The sequence below is a fragment of the Brienomyrus brachyistius genome, chromosome 23 (assembly GCF_023856365.1).
Source record: "Brienomyrus brachyistius isolate T26 chromosome 23, BBRACH_0.4, whole genome shotgun sequence".
Classification (NCBI taxonomy): domain Eukaryota; kingdom Metazoa; phylum Chordata; class Actinopteri; order Osteoglossiformes; family Mormyridae; genus Brienomyrus; species Brienomyrus brachyistius.
This window is the reverse complement of record NC_064555.1, coordinates 5,103,534-5,124,688: the sequence shown is the minus strand read 5'-3', so window position 1 is coordinate 5,124,688 and position 21,155 is coordinate 5,103,534. Positions and strand designations below refer to the sequence as shown.

General features: G+C 47.8%; 1 protein-coding gene across 1 annotated transcript in view; it reads right to left on the bottom strand.

Moving 5' to 3' along the window:
• Positions 1–21,155, bottom strand: part of LOC125719606 (zinc finger protein ZFPM2-like) — a 44,224-nt gene that overhangs the window by 12,200 nt on the left and 10,869 nt on the right. Inside the window, exons 2-4 of the mRNA XM_048994553.1 lie at positions 11,475–11,606; positions 9,316–9,408; positions 488–609 (exon numbers count right to left, since the gene is read on the bottom strand). Coding sequence (XP_048850510.1) covers positions 488–609; positions 9,316–9,408; positions 11,475–11,606 — 347 coding nt within the window. The remainder of the gene's footprint in view (positions 1–487; positions 610–9,315; positions 9,409–11,474; positions 11,607–21,155) is intronic.

The window sequence follows — 21,155 nt, the reverse complement described above, 5'->3', positions numbered from 1 at the left end:
GCAAGGTCACACCGTTTTTAAGTAGTTATAAGAGTTTTAAACACACAAAACAAACTGCAGAGTCTGTTGAGAATAACATCAAGTAAAAAAAAATGGCAACCTGAGTGAATCACAGTCTGGACCAGACTCCGAATCCAGCAATTATATAATTTTGTCATAAAATGTGCAGATTAAAGAGTTAAAATAAATGAACTTCAAAGCCTTTTGCTAAGGCCAGTTTGATCCCAGAACAGTCAACTACCGGAGCTGCGTTTGTCACAAGGCATCATGGGAATTTTGCCTCCCTCCCATTAAATTGGCTTTTCTGTGCTCGACTCTGTTCAAGCAGCAACTCTCTAGTGATGAACGCCGAAGTGGGAAGTGGAAACACGTTGAGGAAAGTTGAGCAGCATGAAAATTTAATGATCTCAACCATCTGGTAAGAGAAATTCGGAAGACAATAACAAAGGAACAAAACGGAGAGGGTTCTGCTAATGGAGAGACCTACCAGGCTGCCGTCTGGGCTCGCCTCGAGCTTCCCCTCGTATGGTCCCCACGTCGTGCCCACCGGAAGCGACTGCCGACTCTGGATCTGCCGTTCTCCATCTTTAATGACAACCTGGAGCTCTCCTGGAACAGAGACATAGAGTGTTGGTGTGGGGGGGCAAACCAAAGCTAATTGCTAACTGCTAATCGCTAATTGCTACTCATGGCGTCATTCCAGAGTGTTTCCAGCAGCGTAACGCATTTAGTTTCTTTCTTGAAGTTACTCCTTGTCTCTACGTGTCATCCAGTGTTTATAGGTACAAGCCAAATGATCACGGCCCAGAAACCGATGCTATCGAAATTGCCAGTTTCCTTGGAGGAGTTCATGCAATTATGGGGGTGTCGTAGCCTTGGTCAGTGAGTACAGGACTCCATCCTGTGTTCCAGTAAAATCCAAGCTGAACTTCAGTTAATGACCCGCATTACAGGAAAGCACCTTAACACTGTGGACCTCCACAGTCTCTGTTGCCTAGACAACAGAGTGCTTTTATTGTTAAAGGCCTAAGGCTTTGCAGGATAAGGGCCTCAAACCAGAGCAGGGCACCTTCGCCACTTCTGTGCCTCGGCTGGATGGCAGTGAGCTAATGGCATCATATTTTATTTAGGTTACTCATCTTCACGCAGCAGCTGATGCTCTCATCCAAACTAGCAGAGATATGGAATGGGTTCACCTCATACTTTTCCGGTAATGTTGAGCAACGTTGTGGGCCGGTACGACTCTGCTCCTTTATGCAAAATCGTGGCGGCAGCATGGCCTGGATCATGAGTTTTAGACGACTTTTCTAACAACTGTGACACATGTGCGTATCTATCACGAAGGGAACGGCGGCAGAACACAGCATGGGTAAAGTTACTGGCACCTTTAAAGGCTGCATCTAATCCAGGGGTAGGCAGACCTGATCCCGGAGTGCCGGTATCCAGCAGGTTTTCCATCCTGCCTGGTTTATGACGAACCACAGCTGATCTCAGGCAGATAGTAACTCATCAGGTAAGATAGAAAACCTGCTGGGTACCGGCACTGCAGGATAAGGGTCGCCTACTCCAGGTCTAATCCATGTGCAGATTTTCCAGATCCTCATCTATGAGAATCTTTTTTTTTGAATTTTCAGAGGCAGGGGAATTATCAAAGCAGACATGGCTAATGGCCAAAAGCACATGATCTGAAGATAAATGTAGCTGCAGGCCCAGTCAAAATCTCCAAAAGTGTGCTAGCTGCACACAACCATCGCTGTCATGCTTTATCTTCAGCTGGGAGATCTCAGCACATGGGCTTCCTTCCCACAGACTTCACGCTGGATGCAGGCTGACCCTGCTCTCTGACCCTGTGCTTTCCTTATTCATACGTCGCTTTGGACAAAAGCGTTTTATAAATAAATAAACGCAGATCCCCACTCTAAATCTCTGTAAATGACTTTGATTAAGTAGCAGTGGGAGTGCTATTGACAGCTGCACAGCAAACCAGGCAAGGTGCGTATACATATTGTACATCCCTAAGGGGAACTTTTTGAAATCCATCCACAAAATATGCCTTAGATTTAAACGCTGTCTCAAGGCTGCAGGAGACGTGGCGTCATGTTTAGATAAGACAGTTGGCTCTGTGACTGCAGAGTGCACCACATCTGAGGCATCGTGACCTTTTTTTTAAAACATGAAAGCCTCATGAAAACTTCATGGTGAAGGGAGATGGGAAGAGGTTCACGGAGACCTGGAAGAGCTAAGGCAGACCACCAGTCCAGGGATGGTAAGGGAACTGTGCGATGTGATGAACTATTAATAACGGTAAAAAACCAAGAAGATTTCAGTAGAGGACCTGATAAAGCAGAGCTCTTTGGCTTTGCCAATGAACAAAAAATTGCAGTTTGACCTCAAGCTGTGGACTAATGTGCAGATAAAGTGTAATTCTCCAGTCCTGAGTGTAGTAAGATAGGGAGGCGTGTCTCAGTGGTCAGGTGATCCATTTCACCGAGAAACTGAAACACACGCCACACAGGCGGCGAACAGACCTGGAAGGAACATCTAAAGAGGATGTGGACACGTCCACGGCCAGCGTCCAGCAACATCAGAGGCCACTCTCTACTCCCTACTGCTGGACAGGCTTCAAATAAATATATATTTTTTTAATTTGAGGATCTACAGTTTATCCCTAGAGCATAATTTATGCACAGATACCAAAGGTAGTAGAACAGATTGTGTGAGACTGATCTTTTCAGAGGGGTCATTTTTGGAGTGAGGCTCGCTAAATTAGTCATCTAAATGCGATTAAGGACCAAAAAAAGGAGACTGAGTCAAGGAGGAACTTTGCTTGAAGAGATACCGCATCCTGGTGGCTCCAAACCTGGATTTATCACACCCGTAGTGCTTGTCTTTAGGGTTCACTAGTTTAACGCTCTTACACTGTGACTTCCAGCGCGTTTGGGATTACATCAGAGGACGTGACTGCCGTCCCACCGCCTGCAGCTGTCGTCAGTATCACCGCGTCTCTCCTCTAGATCCTACAGTTCATTACCAGACCCCCATATCCGCCAGAACTGCGATTTCCTGGCCAATCCTTCATAAGTAGGCTCTACTCTGAGCAGTTTGAGGGGCATAAGATAAGAAGGTTAACGCTTTTCTCCACCCACAACCGGTGTTAATGTGAATCCCATAAGTGGAAAAAAGTGAGATAGATCATTCATTTCTGGGGGCACTTTTTGAGATGCACTCGAGAGGGTTTAAGCAGAGGATCAGGCACTGATGTACGAGATGTGTGGACGCTGGCATTTCTCACGTGTCGGCCTACGGTGCTCGCTGGTTCAGGCTGGAGTCATTCCAAATGAGGCAAGAAAAAAAAATCAGGAGAAAGGAATAAGCATTAGGTTTGGTACAGAAGTGAACCAGGAGTTTGGAGACTCATCGACAAACTCCAGTTTCATCCTTACGGCCTTTAATTTAATCCTCTTACGTCACACAGGTGTGACGCCCCGCGGTGACTTTCTGAGCGTTGATGTATGCTCCCATGTTTCCAGAAACACTGTGAAGTTATGACGGGCTTCTTCTGATACAGCTGCTTCAGAGCTTCAAAGCGACCACCGCAGGACAAACACTGACGGATTTACTGCCCCAGAAAAGGTCCGTCTAACGTCTCCATCACTGGAGAGATATGACAAGGACCCTCTGCGTGGAAAAGCAGCCTCCTCGCACATGCGACCGCCCATCTGGGACTCGGTCTTGACATTTCTGGACCGATCTGGGAACCTTCTGGCCGTCGCTAAATGAGATCGGACACACGGCCCGCCGATGTGAAATAGGAAACCAGCCTCCGTCGCCGTCAGAGAGCACAGGCACCTCACTCTCCGTCCTAATCTGTAAACGACTTAAAGGGGCCTTATCTTCAGGCTCTTCTGCTTCATTTCATGCTTGATTTACTTTAATTTGTCTGATAGGGCCCGTGGATTTGGACCAGCTCCATCTTGGGCTGGAGAGTGTTCCGGTCTTTCTCCGCCATTGTGGCACGCGGCTTTCTGACTTTCCTATCTCACTCACACTCCGATGCAGCCATCTGTCCGAGTGCTTTCGGATTCAGGCTGACTGTGGCACGACGGCACGGTGGGGCCGCGGTGCCGGATTCGGCTCCTCGGCGATTACAGTGCAGCCGGATGCCTCCGACCGTTTAAGCCCGGTGGGGAGTCGCCCATGGGCTCCGACGCCCACGTGATCGCCCTGCAACGACGGGGTCCCGCTCAACCCCATCTCACATCATGATCACATTCAGCCTGTCTGTAGAGATCTAACTGTAGACAGAGTATCCCAGCGTATCTAAATTTTATGTAGCACTTTTATTTTTTTTTTATTGACAATGTGGGGTCTGCCAGTCCCTGGATCTAATGGTTGTTGGTTAAGGGCCTAACTCAAGGGCCCAATGCTGAAACCACTCTCCCACCCCTGGGACTTGAATCAGTGACCTTCCGATCACAAGCACAGCATTCTAATCCATGGAGTCACATACCGCCTCGTGTGTATCCAACAGGACCCTAATTAATCTCCTTTACACACTCATGATCGAGCATCTAAAGGGTAAAAAAAAAAAAAAACACAAAATAAACTCAAGCGATTATTAGTGTTTCTGACAAACAGTTAAAACCTTCACAGACGTCCACTGGGACTCGTGTTCCACAAATAAACAATTAAGGTAAGACTGTGGTGAAACACGGGCCAGGCGGGACGAAGGCAGGCGAAGTGCAGGAGGGCACGTCGAAAGCAAATGGCAAAATTATCATAAGAACAACAGCAGCTATTTTCTTAATTAATGTTTTCCCTGCTCTGGCCGGCAGCTGTGTGATTCTCTGATTGGTGTGCTGCGCTAAGAGCGCTAACCAGTCTGAGGCCTCTTTATGAGAGCTGCTGGAACGTTCCAGAAAGTGGTCACCTCTAATGGCGTAACAAGACCTCACTCAGGTTTCGTGCAGAAAATACAGATAATCTTACCCACACCCCCGCCCCGTGCAGGAGCACTGGGATTTAAAAAATTTCAGAATGGTTGCATTGAAGGCCCTGCGCTGCCCCCCGCCATACACACACACACACACACACACACACATACACAAACACACACACTAAGATAAAAGACGCAAAGAGAGCATTGAAATTCATCTCACAGCACAGATTTCCTTAACTGCGGGCCTGTTGGTGGTGATAAACCGAGTGATGATCCTGTAACATGGTCCGCGCCTCGTTTTAATTAACGCCGACTTGTTTGTTGAAAAGATGATTAATATGCCAATGAAAACGGGATAATTGAATACCGCGGTACTCACACAATCGGCGACACCATGCTTCTGCATTTTGATTATCCCTTTTACCATTATCATTATTATTTGGTATTTTAATTTGGTTAACAGCTAGGACACCCCCCCGCCCCCCACCTCAAAACATATTCATAACTTGCCTGGCTGGGGAGGGGGGAGCACCCAGGTCAAACATACTGTAGGAACTCTGCGATACAGTTGGTGGGGGGGGGGGGGGGGCTGTTGTACGGCTCAGGGTGTAGATTTCTATGCCCTGTATTGGGTTCATGAGGAGGGAGGAGGAGCCTTGGCCCCCATCTCACCCCCCAGCACCTACCCCCAGTGTCCAGTACTCCCACCTCCTCCTCCTATAGATCAGATTTATCCGTGGAGCTCTGAATCATTTTATCATACGTATCTTCAGAACCCCGGATTTAGAAAAGCCACTCTCATCACAACAGATTTACTGAAAAATCCAACAAAAAAAAAATTATCTATGAAAACCTTTCATATTAAGCATGATTAAAACACACTTTCAAAATAACCCTTACTGAGGTATAATTGGTTGCTATCTAGCTACTAATGGACTATTAATTAGCGTCCTTTGTGTAAAAACTACACTGAAGCATTACCACAGATCCGTCTGAAGCTGTCAGAATAGAGTATGTTTATAGGGGTCGATGTCATGCGTCACTTGCTGCGCTGGTGTTGATATGAATCGGGAAATTCATACCCTCCAAGTGCCAGCCAGCAAGTACACTTATAAAGCCACTCAGTTCTGAGGCTCAATTAATTTTCGTGGATACTGTACAAATGCGTATTGATCACATTTACCCCATTTCTGTTTTTTTATTATTTTTTTTTCCAACTTGTTTTGAAATATGTTTTTAAATCAAGCTTCAGATTCAAAGGTGATTTTTGTTCAGGTGTGTTTCCCTGAATGACTCAGATCCACACAGGTTGCACTGCTGTCTAGGCTCATCTAGAGGAATGTTTTTTTTTGCCTTTTGTCAGGATACAGTTGATCTTTGTGCCATGAACCTCAGACTATGTCTGAACTGAACAACTCTGCCGTCAATCAGAGTTTTTTTCACAAATAAAAAAACTGCATCTTTAAACACGTACATAACATTAAGAGCTTCTCGTTAACGCGGCTCTGTCGGTGTGACATGCTCGCTAATCAGTTTGCCGAGACGTCGTCATTAAACGTTTGGAAATGCTTCTGGGGTAACAGTCCCAGAAACAGAAGCTTTGAAAGCAGCTCCGAGGAGTTCATCAAACTTTCTAATATTCCCCATCCAGTTTAATTTGCGTGGCCAGAGTGTGGCTCAGTACTAGTTTACCAGTTACTGGTTTATCTTCACTTTCCACGACTCCCTGTGCTAAATGCTTCAGGGGTTCAATCAATGGCTCTTTGATCTCAGCTGGAACTGTAATTATTTAACATTGTTACAAGGATTTCCCGAATCCATGCGACCATTAAATCCCTTTTACACCCTCATCTTCCGGGGCCTAATCTGCATCTGTCTCCTAGCCCGTTTTGCCAGTCTCCTCCATCCTCTCCATCCCCCATCTCCTCTGTCCCCTCCATCTCCCTTGTCCTGTCACTGTCCTCCGGCTCAGCCATCCCCCAGTCTCCTCCATCCCCTCCATCCCCCATCTCCTCTGTTCCCTCTGTGTCTCCCATCTCCCCCATCTCCCAGTGTCCTTCATCCCCTCCATCTCCTTGTCCTCGCTGTCCCCGTGTTCCCAGTCTTTCCTATTCCCCAGTTTCCTCCATCTCGCTGTCCCCTCACTGTCCCCCATCTGACCCATCCCCCATTCTCCTCCATCCTCTCCATCTCCTCCGTCTCCCCTGCCCCCTTAGTGTCCCATCTTATCCATTCCACAGCTTCTCCATCCCCTCCATGTTATCTGTCCCCTAACTGTCCCCCATCTCACACATCCCCCAGTTTCCTCTATCTTCTGTGTCCCTCGTCTTACCGATTCCTCAGTCTCCACTATCCCCTCTTTCATCTTCTCTGTCCCATCACTGTCCTGTCTCACTTATCCCCCAGTCTCCTCCATCCCTTCTATATCCCCTATACCCTCAGTATCACCTGTCCCACCCATCCCCCAGTCTCCATCTTCCTTGTCCCTTCAGTTCCCCCATCTCACCCATCCCCCAGTCTCCATCTTCCTTGTCCCTTCAGTTCCCCCATCCCACCCATCCCCCAGTCTCCATCTTCCTTGTCCCTTCAGTTCCCCCATCTCACCCATCCCCCAGTCTCCATCTTCCTTGTCCCTTCAGTTCCCCCATCTCACCCATCCCCCAGTCTCCATCTTCCTTGTCCCTTCAGTTCCCCCATCTCACCCATCCCCCAGTCTCCATCTTCCTTGTCCCTTCAGTTCCCCCATCTCACCCATCCCCCAGTCTCCATCTTCCTTGTTCCTTCAGTTCCCCCATCTCACCCATCCCCCAGTCTCCATCTTCCTTGTCCCTTCAGTTCCCCCATCTCACCCATCCCCCAGTCCCCATCTTCCTTGTCCCTTCAGTTCCCCCATCTCACCCATCCCCCAGTCTCCATCTTCCTTGTTCCTTCAGTTCCCCCATCTCACCCATCCCCCAGTCTCCATCTTCCCTGTTCCTTCAGTTCCCCCATCTCACCCATCCCCCAGTCTCCATCTTCCTTGTTCCTTCAGTTCCCCCATCTCACCCATCCCCCAGTCTCCATCTTCCCTGTTCCTTCAGTTCCCCCATCTCACCCATCCCCCAGTCTCCATCTTCCTTGTTCCTTCAGTTCCCCCATCTCACCCATCCCCCAGTCTCCATCTTCCCTGTTCCTTCAGTTCCCCCATCTCACCCATCCCCCAGTCTCCATCTTCCTTGTTCCTTCAGTTCCCCCATCTCACCCATCCCCCAGTCTCCATCTTCCTTGTTCCTTCAGTTCCCCCATCTCACCCATCCCCCAGTCCCCATCTTCCTCTTCCCTTCAGTTCCCCCCATGTCACCCATCCCCCAGTCTCCTCCATTCCCCCAGTGTTCTCTATCACCTTAACACCCCCCCTGTCTTACCGACACTGCAGTCTCCTTTTCCCTCCAGCTCTCTCACCCTGGTCTCTAGCACCACCTCTATCTCCTCCATTCCTCCTCCACTCCCCATCCTTTCAGTCACTCCCATTCCCTCTATTCCCCAGGTCTCTTCCATATGGCAGCATCCCCTGAGTCTGACAGCTACTTTAACGTCTTAATGTCTAAACATGTTTGTGAGACAGGCATGCACTGGCTGTAATATTCTGACAGCCTGATGGAGTGAGGCTGTCTCAGTTAGCTGTGCCGTTCCCCCGCGACCTGTCCCCATGGATGTGATGCATCTTCCTGTCATCACTCCGCTGCCCCCTTTGTCCAGTCGATCACAGAGATTATCCATTACAGTTGTCTGAGAGCCCTTATCTTCTGCCGGCAATCCCCGGTCCCCTGAACTGAAATGCTAATTTGAGCAGTAATGATAAACATGTCCCACGAAGGCACCGTGAAGACTGTCAGCGCGCGAGACAGCACGCTCGGTGAGAGTGCCGGCCCCGATCAGGCGGCAGCTGGCAGGACCAGGAGGGCCGACGCCATGCAATCCCAGAGACGGGTCGCTAAAACCCAGCGCCCGCTGCGCTACTCCTCAGTAAGAGCGTTGGCCGTCCCAAGGAAAATTCCAGAAGGACAAAAAAAAATCAAGGCACAAGTGTTTCTAAACCCTCAGAGGAGGCAAAAAATAGATCCTTCAAGTGGAGAAATAATGATGTTTGTCATAAGCTTCTGGATAAGCGCATACCCAAGCCACTGTGGAAGCGTGATAACAAAGTCATTTAATTAGTTTTATTCAGCCCTGGAAAGGAAACTCGATGGCGATAATGAGCACTTTTAATCCCAACGAATCTGCTCATCGAGTTTCCTTCTATGGTTTGTCAAGAACCGGCCTTGTTAAACACTCCCGGTCGGTTATTAATTCGTTAGGAGAGATCCCCTAATAAGTAATATTGCTCGTTCTCTTACTTGGTCCGTCCCAGTTCTCAGGGTCTGGTGTGCTTCTGCTTTTCTGTCCCTCGCTGTTCCGGTCTCCTGTCTCCTGGACACCTCCATCCTCGTCTAGAAGACAGCGAGAGGTCGGTGCTTAGGTCGATTACACTCTCGCACAGGATATGCGTTTCCACGGCTGTTGCATCAACGATGCTGTCCACGCGGATGCAAAGTTGCGTACAAGTTGCCGTGATCGAGAGCACTTCGTTTAGAAGATTATTGTCATAAGCACAGTAGACGATCGGATATACTATGCACTGAAAGTTCTTAATGTCCTTCTGGCCCCTGGAAACATAAGTTAAACACAGAATCCAGATATAAAATAAGGTGCTTCAATAAGTTAATAAATACAAGCAGAAATATGACAATAAATATGTAAACGTGGAGCACCGTGCACCGGTGAACCAAAACATTATGACCGCCTCCATGTGAAGCAAATAATGTTGACTATCTCATAAATGTGGTGCATGTTAAGGTCTGGGATATATTACACAGGAAGCTAACGTTTGTTTCTCAAAGTTGCCATGTTCAAAAATCTGAGTGACTTTGACAAATCATTATGATCAACTCGGTCAGGGAATCAATGGAAAGGCAAGGCTTGTGCGGTGCTCATGGTCAGCCATGGTGAGTACCTGCTGAGAGTGACCAGAAGAGGGACAAACCGCAAACTGCTGACAGGGTGTTGGGGCGGCCTGGACTCGTTGATGCGAGATGTGAATGAGGGCCATCCCATCTGGTACAAACTAACAGAAGGGCGATTGTGGCACAAATAGCAGAAAATTTTGATGATGATCACGGGAGTAATGTGACATGACACACAGGGCACCATACCCCGCTGTGTATGGGGCAACATAGCCGCAGGCCAGTCATAGTGCCCATGCAATCTCCTATTCACCGTCAAAAATGCCTACAATGGGAATATAAGTATTGGAACTTGACCTTGGAGCAATGGAAGAAGGTTGCCTGGTCCGATGAATCTCGTTTACTGTTGCTTCGAGTGGACGGCCGGATACGTGTCGAGCATCTGTGGGGGTTGTCGGACTGACAAGTCAGATCGACGGCTATGTAGCTCCATATGTAAGAGGGCTCAATGCACTGCCTGTCATGATACGTTACTCCAGTTATCAAAATTATCTGCGAATACGCAAATACTGTGAGTATCACTGACGTACATATATCAGTATGAGGGAGCAGTGATGTGTTCAGTGCTGTGTGTGTATGTGCATGGAGCTGCAGCGTTTATGCCCTTCGTCCACGCAGGATAGAAGACCTTGGCTCCGCCTCCTTCTTCGACTCGTCCCACGTGCAGAGGAGTCACACAAACAATACAGCGTCCTGTTTGCACACCGCCTCTCCCCTAGTTGCACGGGTGCGTGTTTCCGAAGGGAATTCCCCGGTCCTTTTAGAGCAGTTATGCGGCTTCGCAGGATGACACACAGGATGCAATATCTGCAAATCCATCGCGCTCGACTTCCTATGCGGAAGCACCTGGATTCGGCTCCGTTAAACAGCTTAAAAGCCGGACCCGAAATTCCCACTGTCACAGTCCCTCAAAGTCCCATTCGCTTTCCAGTCATACGGATGTGGTTCAGTTAGGTTGACACACTTTTACCTAACGATTAATCACCTCACCTGAATCACACGGGAATCGTGATTTGAGTAATTGTTATGCAAGACTCAGGATTACAATCTCGCCAATCCGTTAACATCACACACCTCTGCTCACCATTCTGATTAATTAGTTTTCTGTTTATTTGTGAATGTCTAGATCTGCAATGCTTATATTAGATATTAGATAGCATCCACCCATCCATCTTCCAAATGCTTATCCGGATGAGTCTGGAGCACATTCCAAGAAGCGTTGGGCACAAAGCCAGTCCAGGGCAGGACAAGCGCACTCACGCACAAACTTAGCAGATCTTTAGAAAACTGGGAAAGGCCACATTTTCCAGTAAAAATGGGAAAATGGCTGCCTACTTTCTGGTAATTATGCCATAATTATTTATGTGACTGAACGTCTTAGCCGTGCTCGTCCTGGTGCATCAGCTTCCGCCTGAAGCTGAAGCTGTGCCCTCAGCTAAATAAACCACGTGGAGAAGCACCCCGGATGGATGACGGACACGGCCCAGGGTCACCTTTGCCGCAGGAGTAGTCCATGTCTTCACCGTCGGGGTCCATCTCGGCCGAGAAGTTTCTCTGCACGGAAAGCTCATTTTCATCGAGGGCGCACTCCCCCTCTTCGTCCTCCAGGCTGTCATCCAGCGGCCCTGAGGGGAGGAAGGGGCAGCCGAGGGTGAGACAGTCCTCTGCAAGGCCGCATGTTTCACTGCGAAACATGGCTGGATCGTAGAAAATACACCGGGGCATCAAAGAAGAGGCTGCGTTGCCCCCCCCCCTTTGCGCATTCTGTCTTCTGAAGGACATCTGCGTGTTTTTTACCGGCATTTTAAAAGGATTGGTGTGAAACTGGATTGAGGCCGATTGAGGCTCAGGAGCGGCCTGCTGTTGTACCCTAAGTTAGAGTACAGCAGTGAAAACACCCACTGTATAAATCTACGAGCTGGCCAGATGGCACGACTAACGGACTGCAGCCCTGGGCTCTGTACACCCAGCTGTGCCACAGAAGCATTTTAATGGTACAAAAGTGCCTCCCACTATGTGATTCTGCAGGAGTAAGACCCACACATTGTGCTCAGTGCTGGAGTAGACCGCAGCCTGAGGCCCACGGACCAGAAAACAGCGGCTTCGCTCTCCATGTCACCGACGGCCCCTGGGGGACGCACAGGTGACGTCGGGCGTTTATTAATTTCTTGGCCTTATCCCTGGGAACAGTTGTTGATTTTTCATTTATATTTCTTGCCTTCAGGTGGTACACTAATACAATCAAAGTAGATTTTTTTTCCATTTGATTAATTTCACCCCCTTAGTGCAGTATTATTCCACTATATCTATATTATTCTGCTTTTTGCTTGTAGCTGTGCAGTTTATTTATTTATATACATATATTTTGACATTTACATATTGCTATTTCCCAGTCTGTGGTGGAATTAGCTTCACTTGCATTGTATCAGGTTTACGTGCAACGGAATGCATGTCGCTCTCCTCTCTCTCCATCAGCCTGCTGCGGGTCTGCATTATTACCCAAAAGAGCATTGTCACCTATATTCTGCAAAAGATAAGATGAAAAATCCCGAATCGCCCTGATGGTTATAATAACATGCATGTGCCTCTCCATTTTCCGATAAATGGTACGTTCCGTTTTAGTAAATCTCGCCATCAGAAAATCCATGGCTTCTATATTCCGTGTCATTCTGACATTTATATATTACAATATGCAGCTGTAAATTTAACCTGTGTGGTAAATATAGAATATGTTCTGTGGTGTTTGAAATTAAACATCTGAAAGCTCACTAACCAGTGACCAGTTATGAAATTGGCCGGGTAACCAATAAGAATAGTGGTGGTAACCCACCTGCTCGTAAGACGCGGTTAAGCTTAGACCTAAACCTGAATATTCTCAGAGAAAGTAAAGATAAAATCAGATCGGGTATCATAAAACTATACTGATCCCGGGGATTCTTAAAATACTGAACAACAAAGCTGAACAACACACTTGTCAACTATTTGTCTGATTCCCGTTGCCATTGACTGGAAAAAGAATCGCCTGTCATATCACCCGCACTGTTGCTGTATCCGCAGAGTACAATATCAGAACATTTGACTGCAGATTGTCAATCAAAGGCAACAGTCGACTCCGTGCCTCGAGACTGAGGGCATAAATCGTGCAGTACAGCCCTACTATTAACTGCCCCGTTACAGTCTGTAGTGTATAATTCAAAAGACTTTCACACACCCGCATAAAACACACATTGAGCAAAGGAGCCCATTCGTGTTACCCTACAATTCCAATCATTTGCTAAATTTCATGGGGCTACGCTTTCCTTTTCAAGCAGGAAATGAATTATTTTTGCAGCCTGGCTGCTTTGCAGGCATGGCCTTTGGCCCCATGGGCACGCTAGTGGTAGTGAGCAGGTTTTATCTTACACCGAGCCTGAATATTGTGTAGTAAGCGGCCGCTATTGTTGCTTTAACAAGCCCCCTCAGCTCAATAAAGTGGTAAGTTCAGTTCAAACAGCCAACGTCCTCCCCCCCCTCGCTTTTATTCTTGTGCAGGGACTCATAAAAGCACCCCCCTCCCCCCAATCTGCACAAGCGACCTGTTCCTTTCATTAGTCTTACGAACGACTCCTTTGTAGCGGATCGCGTTAGCGGGAACCCGGCACATGAAAACAATTTGCGCGCGGCTTTTCCGATAGGCCCCGTCGAGCGAGACGGATGCTGTAAATTAAGATACGGTTTTATGATGTTTATCTGACGCCTCGCGCCATGGAGCAGCAAGGAACCTGCGGCAAGAGCTCTACCGCGCGGCCGCTCTGGCTAAACACGATTAGGATCGGGCCAGGCTACCGAGCTGCAGCTAAACCTTCTCCTAATCGCACAATCAGAGGATAGCGGGGGTTTTTTTGAGAGGGAACTTTCACATACTCCACCAGATCACACATGACTACACCAGACAAGCATCTAATGTGCCATTGTGTGTTAATTAAATCGGTATCACTGAATGCTACACACATTAGCGACGGCTAATACAATTATATCATCGCGCTACACACATTAGCGATGGCTAATGGAGACACACAAGGGCCGCCCAGCCTGTTAATGTATATCATTACATTTGATCATAATCACACAAAGTACACATGAATACAGGCAGACTTGGAAGCTGGGAGCATAGATACAATATACTGGCTGACAACAGCATCCAATAACCCTCACAGGTCCTACCAGGAACCGAAGAAACTTTAGTGATGTGTTTCTGCAAGGTTTTTTAAACTCCCTTCAAGATTTCACTATAGTTTCTGGAGTTCATCTGTGGAAATGTGAAACTTTTCGTACAGCATTTCTGACACAAGGTGGCCTGCGGTTATTTCAAACAGAGCGATGATCAGAAAAACGGCTCCCCGGTTGAGCGACAGAGTGCCGCTAATGCGTTTTCCAATAGAAGAGAAGTTCTGCTCCCACGGTTCGGGCATCTGGCTCTTCAGAACTTCTCTGGCTCATGGATGTGAGAACTTGTCCTGGGCTGCCTGGAATCATGCCTTTAACGATGCTGGGCTGATGTTGACATGAGCCTAAAACACATGGTATTTCGCTGCTGTTTAATCACTGATTTTTTCCCAGACTGCCTTAAGGTATCATTACTAGTCTAGGTCACTGTAGGGGTCCTGTGGGCTTAGCAGCCCTGTGGAGAAAACCTCCTGACCCACTGCGGCGTCTGGAGCTTCATCAGAGTCGGCAAAGAGTAGCATCTCTTCAAGTAAAAGCTGGTCAGCACTGGTGCTCATACTGCTGGTCACCAGATCAGCGGTCTTGGGCTGGGACCTCAATTCCCAGCCGTCATTCTGAGGATCCAAGAGGCCAGATGAAAACGACCAGGCCTTTTCAGAGAAGCCAGATGCTCCATCCCCTAGAGACTGCTCTGGAGTCTCCAAATTGGGAAAGATGAACACTGGCAGCTTACCAATACTGCCACAGACGAAGGGGATGACGGCACGTCGATCCCAGATTCCTGGATCTTGTGAATCCGGCACGGCCGATGGGAATGCTGGATGAGAGTGACTGAGGAGGAGCTTGGTGATAAGATGGACCACAGCCTGGCAAGTTAGCGGGTGTGCGGATGATTGGGGAGAGAGGTAGGATGTGGCGACGTGGTGAAACAGCCGACATGAGCTCACAGCCGCTATAGCGAAAAATAACCAGCCACTGTTTAACTCGATATTCTGGTTGCTTAGCGATGTAAGTCCAGTGATCAGTGATGGCAGCCCTCCTAAACTCAGCCATTTACAGTAAACAGTCAACAAACGGCTTCAAAGCTCCCAGCCATAATCCAAAAGGCTTGCTGTAATGACTGTGAAAAGACTGAGTTAATCCAGTGCTGACTCAACTCATCCCCGCCTCAGTGCGACTGGCGTCCCCGGTGGACGACGTGAAGGCCGCCGCCTTTCGCCCACGGTTCGAGGGCAGAGCCTCACATGCTTCCCCGCGCTCAGCATCAGCCAGGGTGCCGGGTACGAGCATCTTTATCTGCTAGATTAGCAACACTAGACATCTTTCATTTGGCCTACATCACGTGCGAAATATGCACTGTACCCACAGTAATGGACCAGGTGTGACAAACCCAGTGGTACCGCACTGCTTCTCTGAAGTCCCCATCTGTGCACTCAAGTGGAAAAAAATGTGACCTTTACTTCTATACTCTTTCGCTAATTTTTGGTCTACCTTCAGCAAACGTTTCTAAATATAGCATTTAAGATGGCAGCGTAATTTACTGTGAACCCTTATATAAGCCTCATGCACCCAATCATTCACGGCTCTTTCCTACGCTTCGCCGAGCGTAAGCGGGAGCCACCAAATTCCGATATCTTCTGTATTTCCCGTAAATAATATGCATTCCTATTTAACGGCACATTTCTAGCGCAAATTATCTTTTCAGTGCATAAACACGCTTTTAATATTGCACTGTTTTTGTGGTTTTTAAAAACGCTTTATTACTGATTTTCCAGGCAACCTGTTAAGTAGAGGATTTACGGTAAAAATATACACGACATCACGACATTCCATGTAATATTTTAAGTGTGGTTCATGGTAGCTTTTGTATAGTTGTTACTGCACAGATTTCATTCTTTTTTCTTTTTTTTTTCTTCATTCAACCCCCTCCTCCTTCCCCATGGACTGGGAAATCCCCCCATTTGCATACACTCTTGGGGCGGCTCGTCCATCACGGGACACCACAGAACACTGCTCCTACGCTAAAAGCAGCTCTGCCGTGGATGAGAAGGTGAAGGGTCGTCCCAGTGCCCAGAGCAGCTCTCAGCCTGATCCCTGCTCTTCCTGAACAGCATGGGGTTTAACTATCCGTATCTCGTCTGGTCAGTGCTATTAAATCCTCAGTCAGATGGATCTTAACTGCAGCTGACCTAAACTTGGATTAAATCCACAGCTTGCAAACTCTGACTCCAACTATAACAGAAGTTCACAAGCTCTGTAGACTTATTTGACCCAAAGTCAGAGAAGACAGAGAAGCAGCAGCAGCCCTGAAGGCTATTAAGACCTACTGGCCTAATAAATAGCGAATGGTGAGGACAAATAATGTAAATATATCTGTTATGCATTATTATGCATTATTATTGTTATATGTTGTCTGAATGGAGGTACTGAAGCAGGTATTTCATTGTACTTTTGAATCTTTGAGTCCTTGAACCCAACCCAGAATAGCAAAATACCCTGCAGGTACTGTGTCACGCCATACTACACCATGGGAATTATTTTTAAAAGGTAAAAAAAAAACTATTTAATTACTGATTAAATACAAAAATGCAAGTATCAAAATATGAACAATACATAAAAATACATAAAAATCAAATTAAAACGCATCTTTTAAGTGCCATAAAAAATCATGGCTGCAATCAATCTTATATTTAAATATTTTTTTTTATTCCCAGAAGAATGAACATGGTGAACATTTGCTTTAAAAGTTGATTTAAAAATTACGTCCATCCTTATAAACACTGTGAATTAAAAGGAAAGGGGGGGGGGGGGCATGACAGATTGCATCCAGCTATTACAAATTGAAAAAATAGTGTAAAGTCAGATGAGCATTTCAAAAGAATAATTATTTATGGATCAGTTAAATCTTTTATACTTTTTGTAATTAAAAGTAAAGAAAATGGAAGCTAATTATCCTATAAAGATTAGCTGCTGGGCATTTTTCTGAAAATGAGTTCTCATTAAAGGGATTGTCAAGTGACATTCAGATGTGTGCCCCCCCCCCCCCCCCCCCCGCCCCCCCTTTTTTTGGACTCCTAATCCAGCCGTGCACAAAAGCCTGGAATTTCATCAGATTCCGGTCCCCCATTCCCTAAACCTGATCACCACATACCGAGGGCCAGAAACCGGAAGGTAAGATAACCTTCAGCAGGACGACTGGGTGGGTGTGCGTAGCCTGAGTGCTATACCTGGGACGTCACTGCAGAAGGGGGCAGCATGAGAATTAAGCGGTAAGTCTTGTAACTTTTACAAAACTCCGCAACCAACCGGAAAAAATCCTATAAGGGATTGTATGATCAGTAATTCTGAAGAAATTAATTTTCTGGATCTAAGAGCTTATTCTAAAGATTTCTCTGAAGAAAGAAAGAAAGAAAGAAAGAAAGAAAGAAAGAAAGAAAGAAAGAAAGAAAAAGAAAGAACGAAAGCTTCACACCACTCCCAAATTTATACATAAATAACATTAAGGCAAACTGTCACCAGGTCATGTGACACCACTAGTCATGTGACAGACTGGTACCCTAGCATTCCTCCCGGTGCATTCTGGGATAAGCTCCTGGCTGCCTGCAACCCTGACCAGGACAAGCCGTTAGAAGATGGATGGACGATAATTTAATTGTTCTAAAAACAGCACTTTCATTCAAGGTAAACTATGGACTGAGGCCCCAGCATTTAACATAAACACCATGTACTGCAGGGAGCCTCCCTCTGAAATTATAGCCATAAATCTTTAGCGGTTTATAAACTGAAAGTCTTCAGTGAATCTTAACCTGAAATTCTCTGATTCACCAGGTACCTGCAGCCTTGTGCCCTGTGCTTCAGGCATTAGCAACAACCCCCCACCTCCATCTCACCCTAACCCTGAGCTTTAACTTTTTTTCTTTTTGACGCCCAGCAAGTTTGGGCGGGCGGGGAGGCAGGGAAGGAACATATAACTGGCCAGAAAATCACAAAATTAATAGCCGAAACACAGAATTAAAGATTATAGGTTATATAAGATTAAGGTTATATAATTATGAATGTTACAGTGATTACCCCCCCTCCCCCGCGAGAGCCTGATTTGGATGGAGGTGTGTAGCATGCGGCAGTATGGAAGGGCAGTGTTACACTGCCTGAATTATGCCATCTGCGTTCACGAGAGCTCCCCCCGCATGGCCCCCGGCATCAAACCACCATTCACATGCACTTTAGCACTGTTCATGCACTGTTCTTTTGTGAATTATTACATTTACTGATCCTGCCTCACTCCCCACCCTAACCCTAACCCCCCCACCTGCCAATGGAGTTTGCACTGATTTAGCACATGTCCAGCACCAGAACCCGTTGGCGGCAATTTAAACTGGGTCAAGTCTGAATATATCATCGGAAACCTGTATGCGTGTTTGTGTGCCCCCCCCCCCCCCCGCCCAGCCTAGACCCCTTCCCTGCTCAGGAGATGTGATCCATGCAAATGTGCATTTTCAGACGGCTACGAGTCTCCCTTTAATGCCCAGCTCTGACGCAGCCTCATTAAGAGACTCGTTAGCAACTCGACCAGAAAATGAAGGACGGGGAAATCGGTGAAAAATTCACTGCGGCCCCCCCTCTTCACTTTAACCCAGTCGTGTGCCGTCGACTGACCGAAAGAGGACACATGTCAGCTGCACCCACCAATTGCATGCAACACACACAGATGCAGTGGTTTGTCAGTGCGACTGCGTTACCCTCCCTTCGGGACGCCCCCCCCACGCTGTCCTCCTTGCCAGTCGTCCCTAACCGGAGCTTCTGTCGCTTACCGCACGCGTGACGGCACAGATGCAAACGCACCCCGTCCCCCAGCCTCGGGGTGACTCCTCCCCCCAGCCCAATGGGGATGTGGGTCTTTGGGGAGTAAGGATTGATGTGTGTGAGTCTGCAGATGTTCCCGATGCGGCGGGATGCTGGGCCGCTACCGGCGGTGTCGAATTACACGCTAACGGTTAGCCTGGAACTGGCGCGGTCCGGCACATGTTCGTGGAACAAAGCCGCAAGCGGGTGGGTTTCTGAAATGACGCAGGCGTGTTTGAGGGAGATAGACAGACGGGTCCGGGCTGAGCTGGAGGAGCCAGCCGCGGCCCCCCCTCCGGCTCACCCCCCTCCCTGAGATAGCGACTCTGAAACACTCGGATACTTGGGGAATGGCAGCTCTCACCCAACAGCAACAGAACTCTGAACACTGGGGCTGTGCAGATCCCATGGAAACAATCCCACATTAGAGCAGGGACTGAATCGCTGGCCCGCGTTTTGGTTTTCGCTTTTTTTCAGGGCCGATCTGCGGATGTGCCAAGGTTATCAATGGGAACAGACTCGCTGTCCAGGCCCAGTGGCGATCCTACCTATTATGTTAATGGTTAATGCATGCAAATGAAAACATTCTGTCCATCTCATTTACTTGAAGACAATATGCAAATGGCCTCGCCCATAATGATGGTGCTGGCACCCCGCTTCCCGCCCTGGTTTTTCCTGGGGCATTTAGTCAATTTTGAGTTAATTTAAGGGTTACCGACGACCTGATTGAACGGGAGAGCAGATGCCCTTTCCTCCTGAGAAGCGCCCTTTATCTGATCTGTTGTACAGAGCTGGATGTTTACCATGATAAACAAGGACGCACCGCACAACATCAGGGTGACGTGAGGGTCTGTTATCCCCTGATCTTCCCTAAACATTAAAAATCACACTTTCCCTGTCCTCTGTGCCATGCTCAGTTAATAACTACACCATTTTTCTCCACCTAAGCAGCAGTGTCCCCAATACATCTCCAGCTGAAGCGGAACACATGCAGGATCCATTGTGAGTGTCTCTGCTCAGGGAATGGGGGCACTTTTAGGGTGAGGTCCCGGTTCTATGGCTGGATCCCATGAGCCGTGCTTCTTACTGTGAGCTGAAGGTTCTACTGGAACTTCAGCTGAAAGGAAATGGCATTTTGGTGCCAGGAATGAAGAGGACCACGGCGGCACTCAGCCATCCATACCATAGAAGCTTCCGGACCGCTCGGCTCACTGCAGTAAGCATGCCCGCCATGGCAACACCCAGCACGCCTCCCTTCCGATGTGGTGATTCTGTCTCGGTGGACGTGTAAGCTACCCCTGTCACAGCCCAGCAGTGATGGCACTGTGCCCCAGGCCGTCCAATCAGAGAGTGCTGCCTCACCAGCCAGGTCCCGGCCATCCAATGAAATCGGGGCATTTATGGATCAGGTATGCAGAACTAATGTGGCTTTCTAATGTGCAGTGCTTGCACAGGCAAGGGGGTGGGGGGTGGGGGGCATGCTGCTTTACGTAGCATTAGCAAACTGCAAGCGCTCACACGACACTTATCTCCATTTACTGAACACCCGGCGACGCAGCCAGTCATACTGTGTTAGGCTCCGTCACACACAGACCGCATCCTAGGCACAGACCTCGATTGCTTTCTGTCGTAGGTTTTTGTACAGCTAAATCAAACCGAAACCTTTTTTTTTTCATCAAACCCCCGAGATTCACCTTTCACCGCCTTAAAGACCCAATAAGGCGACAATGGCTGCTTTCAGAAGCTCCGTTATAAGTCGAAATGGTTAAATTAGATCAGCCATGTTTCCGATCTAAATGAATGCGTATATTTTACAGGGATGAGGTGGGTAGTCGTGAGGCTTAATGTTCATGCTGACGGTGGGAATGATACAGCTGGATGTCCTGGGTATACGCGGGTCAGAAACGGGTCAGAACCGGGTCAGACGCAGTGTGCGGCTTGGAGTACTGCAGCGCTGATGGCTCACCTGGTACCTGTCTTTGTCTCACAGTCTGTAAACGGATTCTCTGCTGCCGCTCCCTAATTACGCGCCCAGTAATCGTTAACGGGCCTCATTAATTTAACCTCTCTTTAAGCCTGACCCGCGTCTTGTGCCGGTGGATGGGCGTCTGTAGCAGTCACGGGGA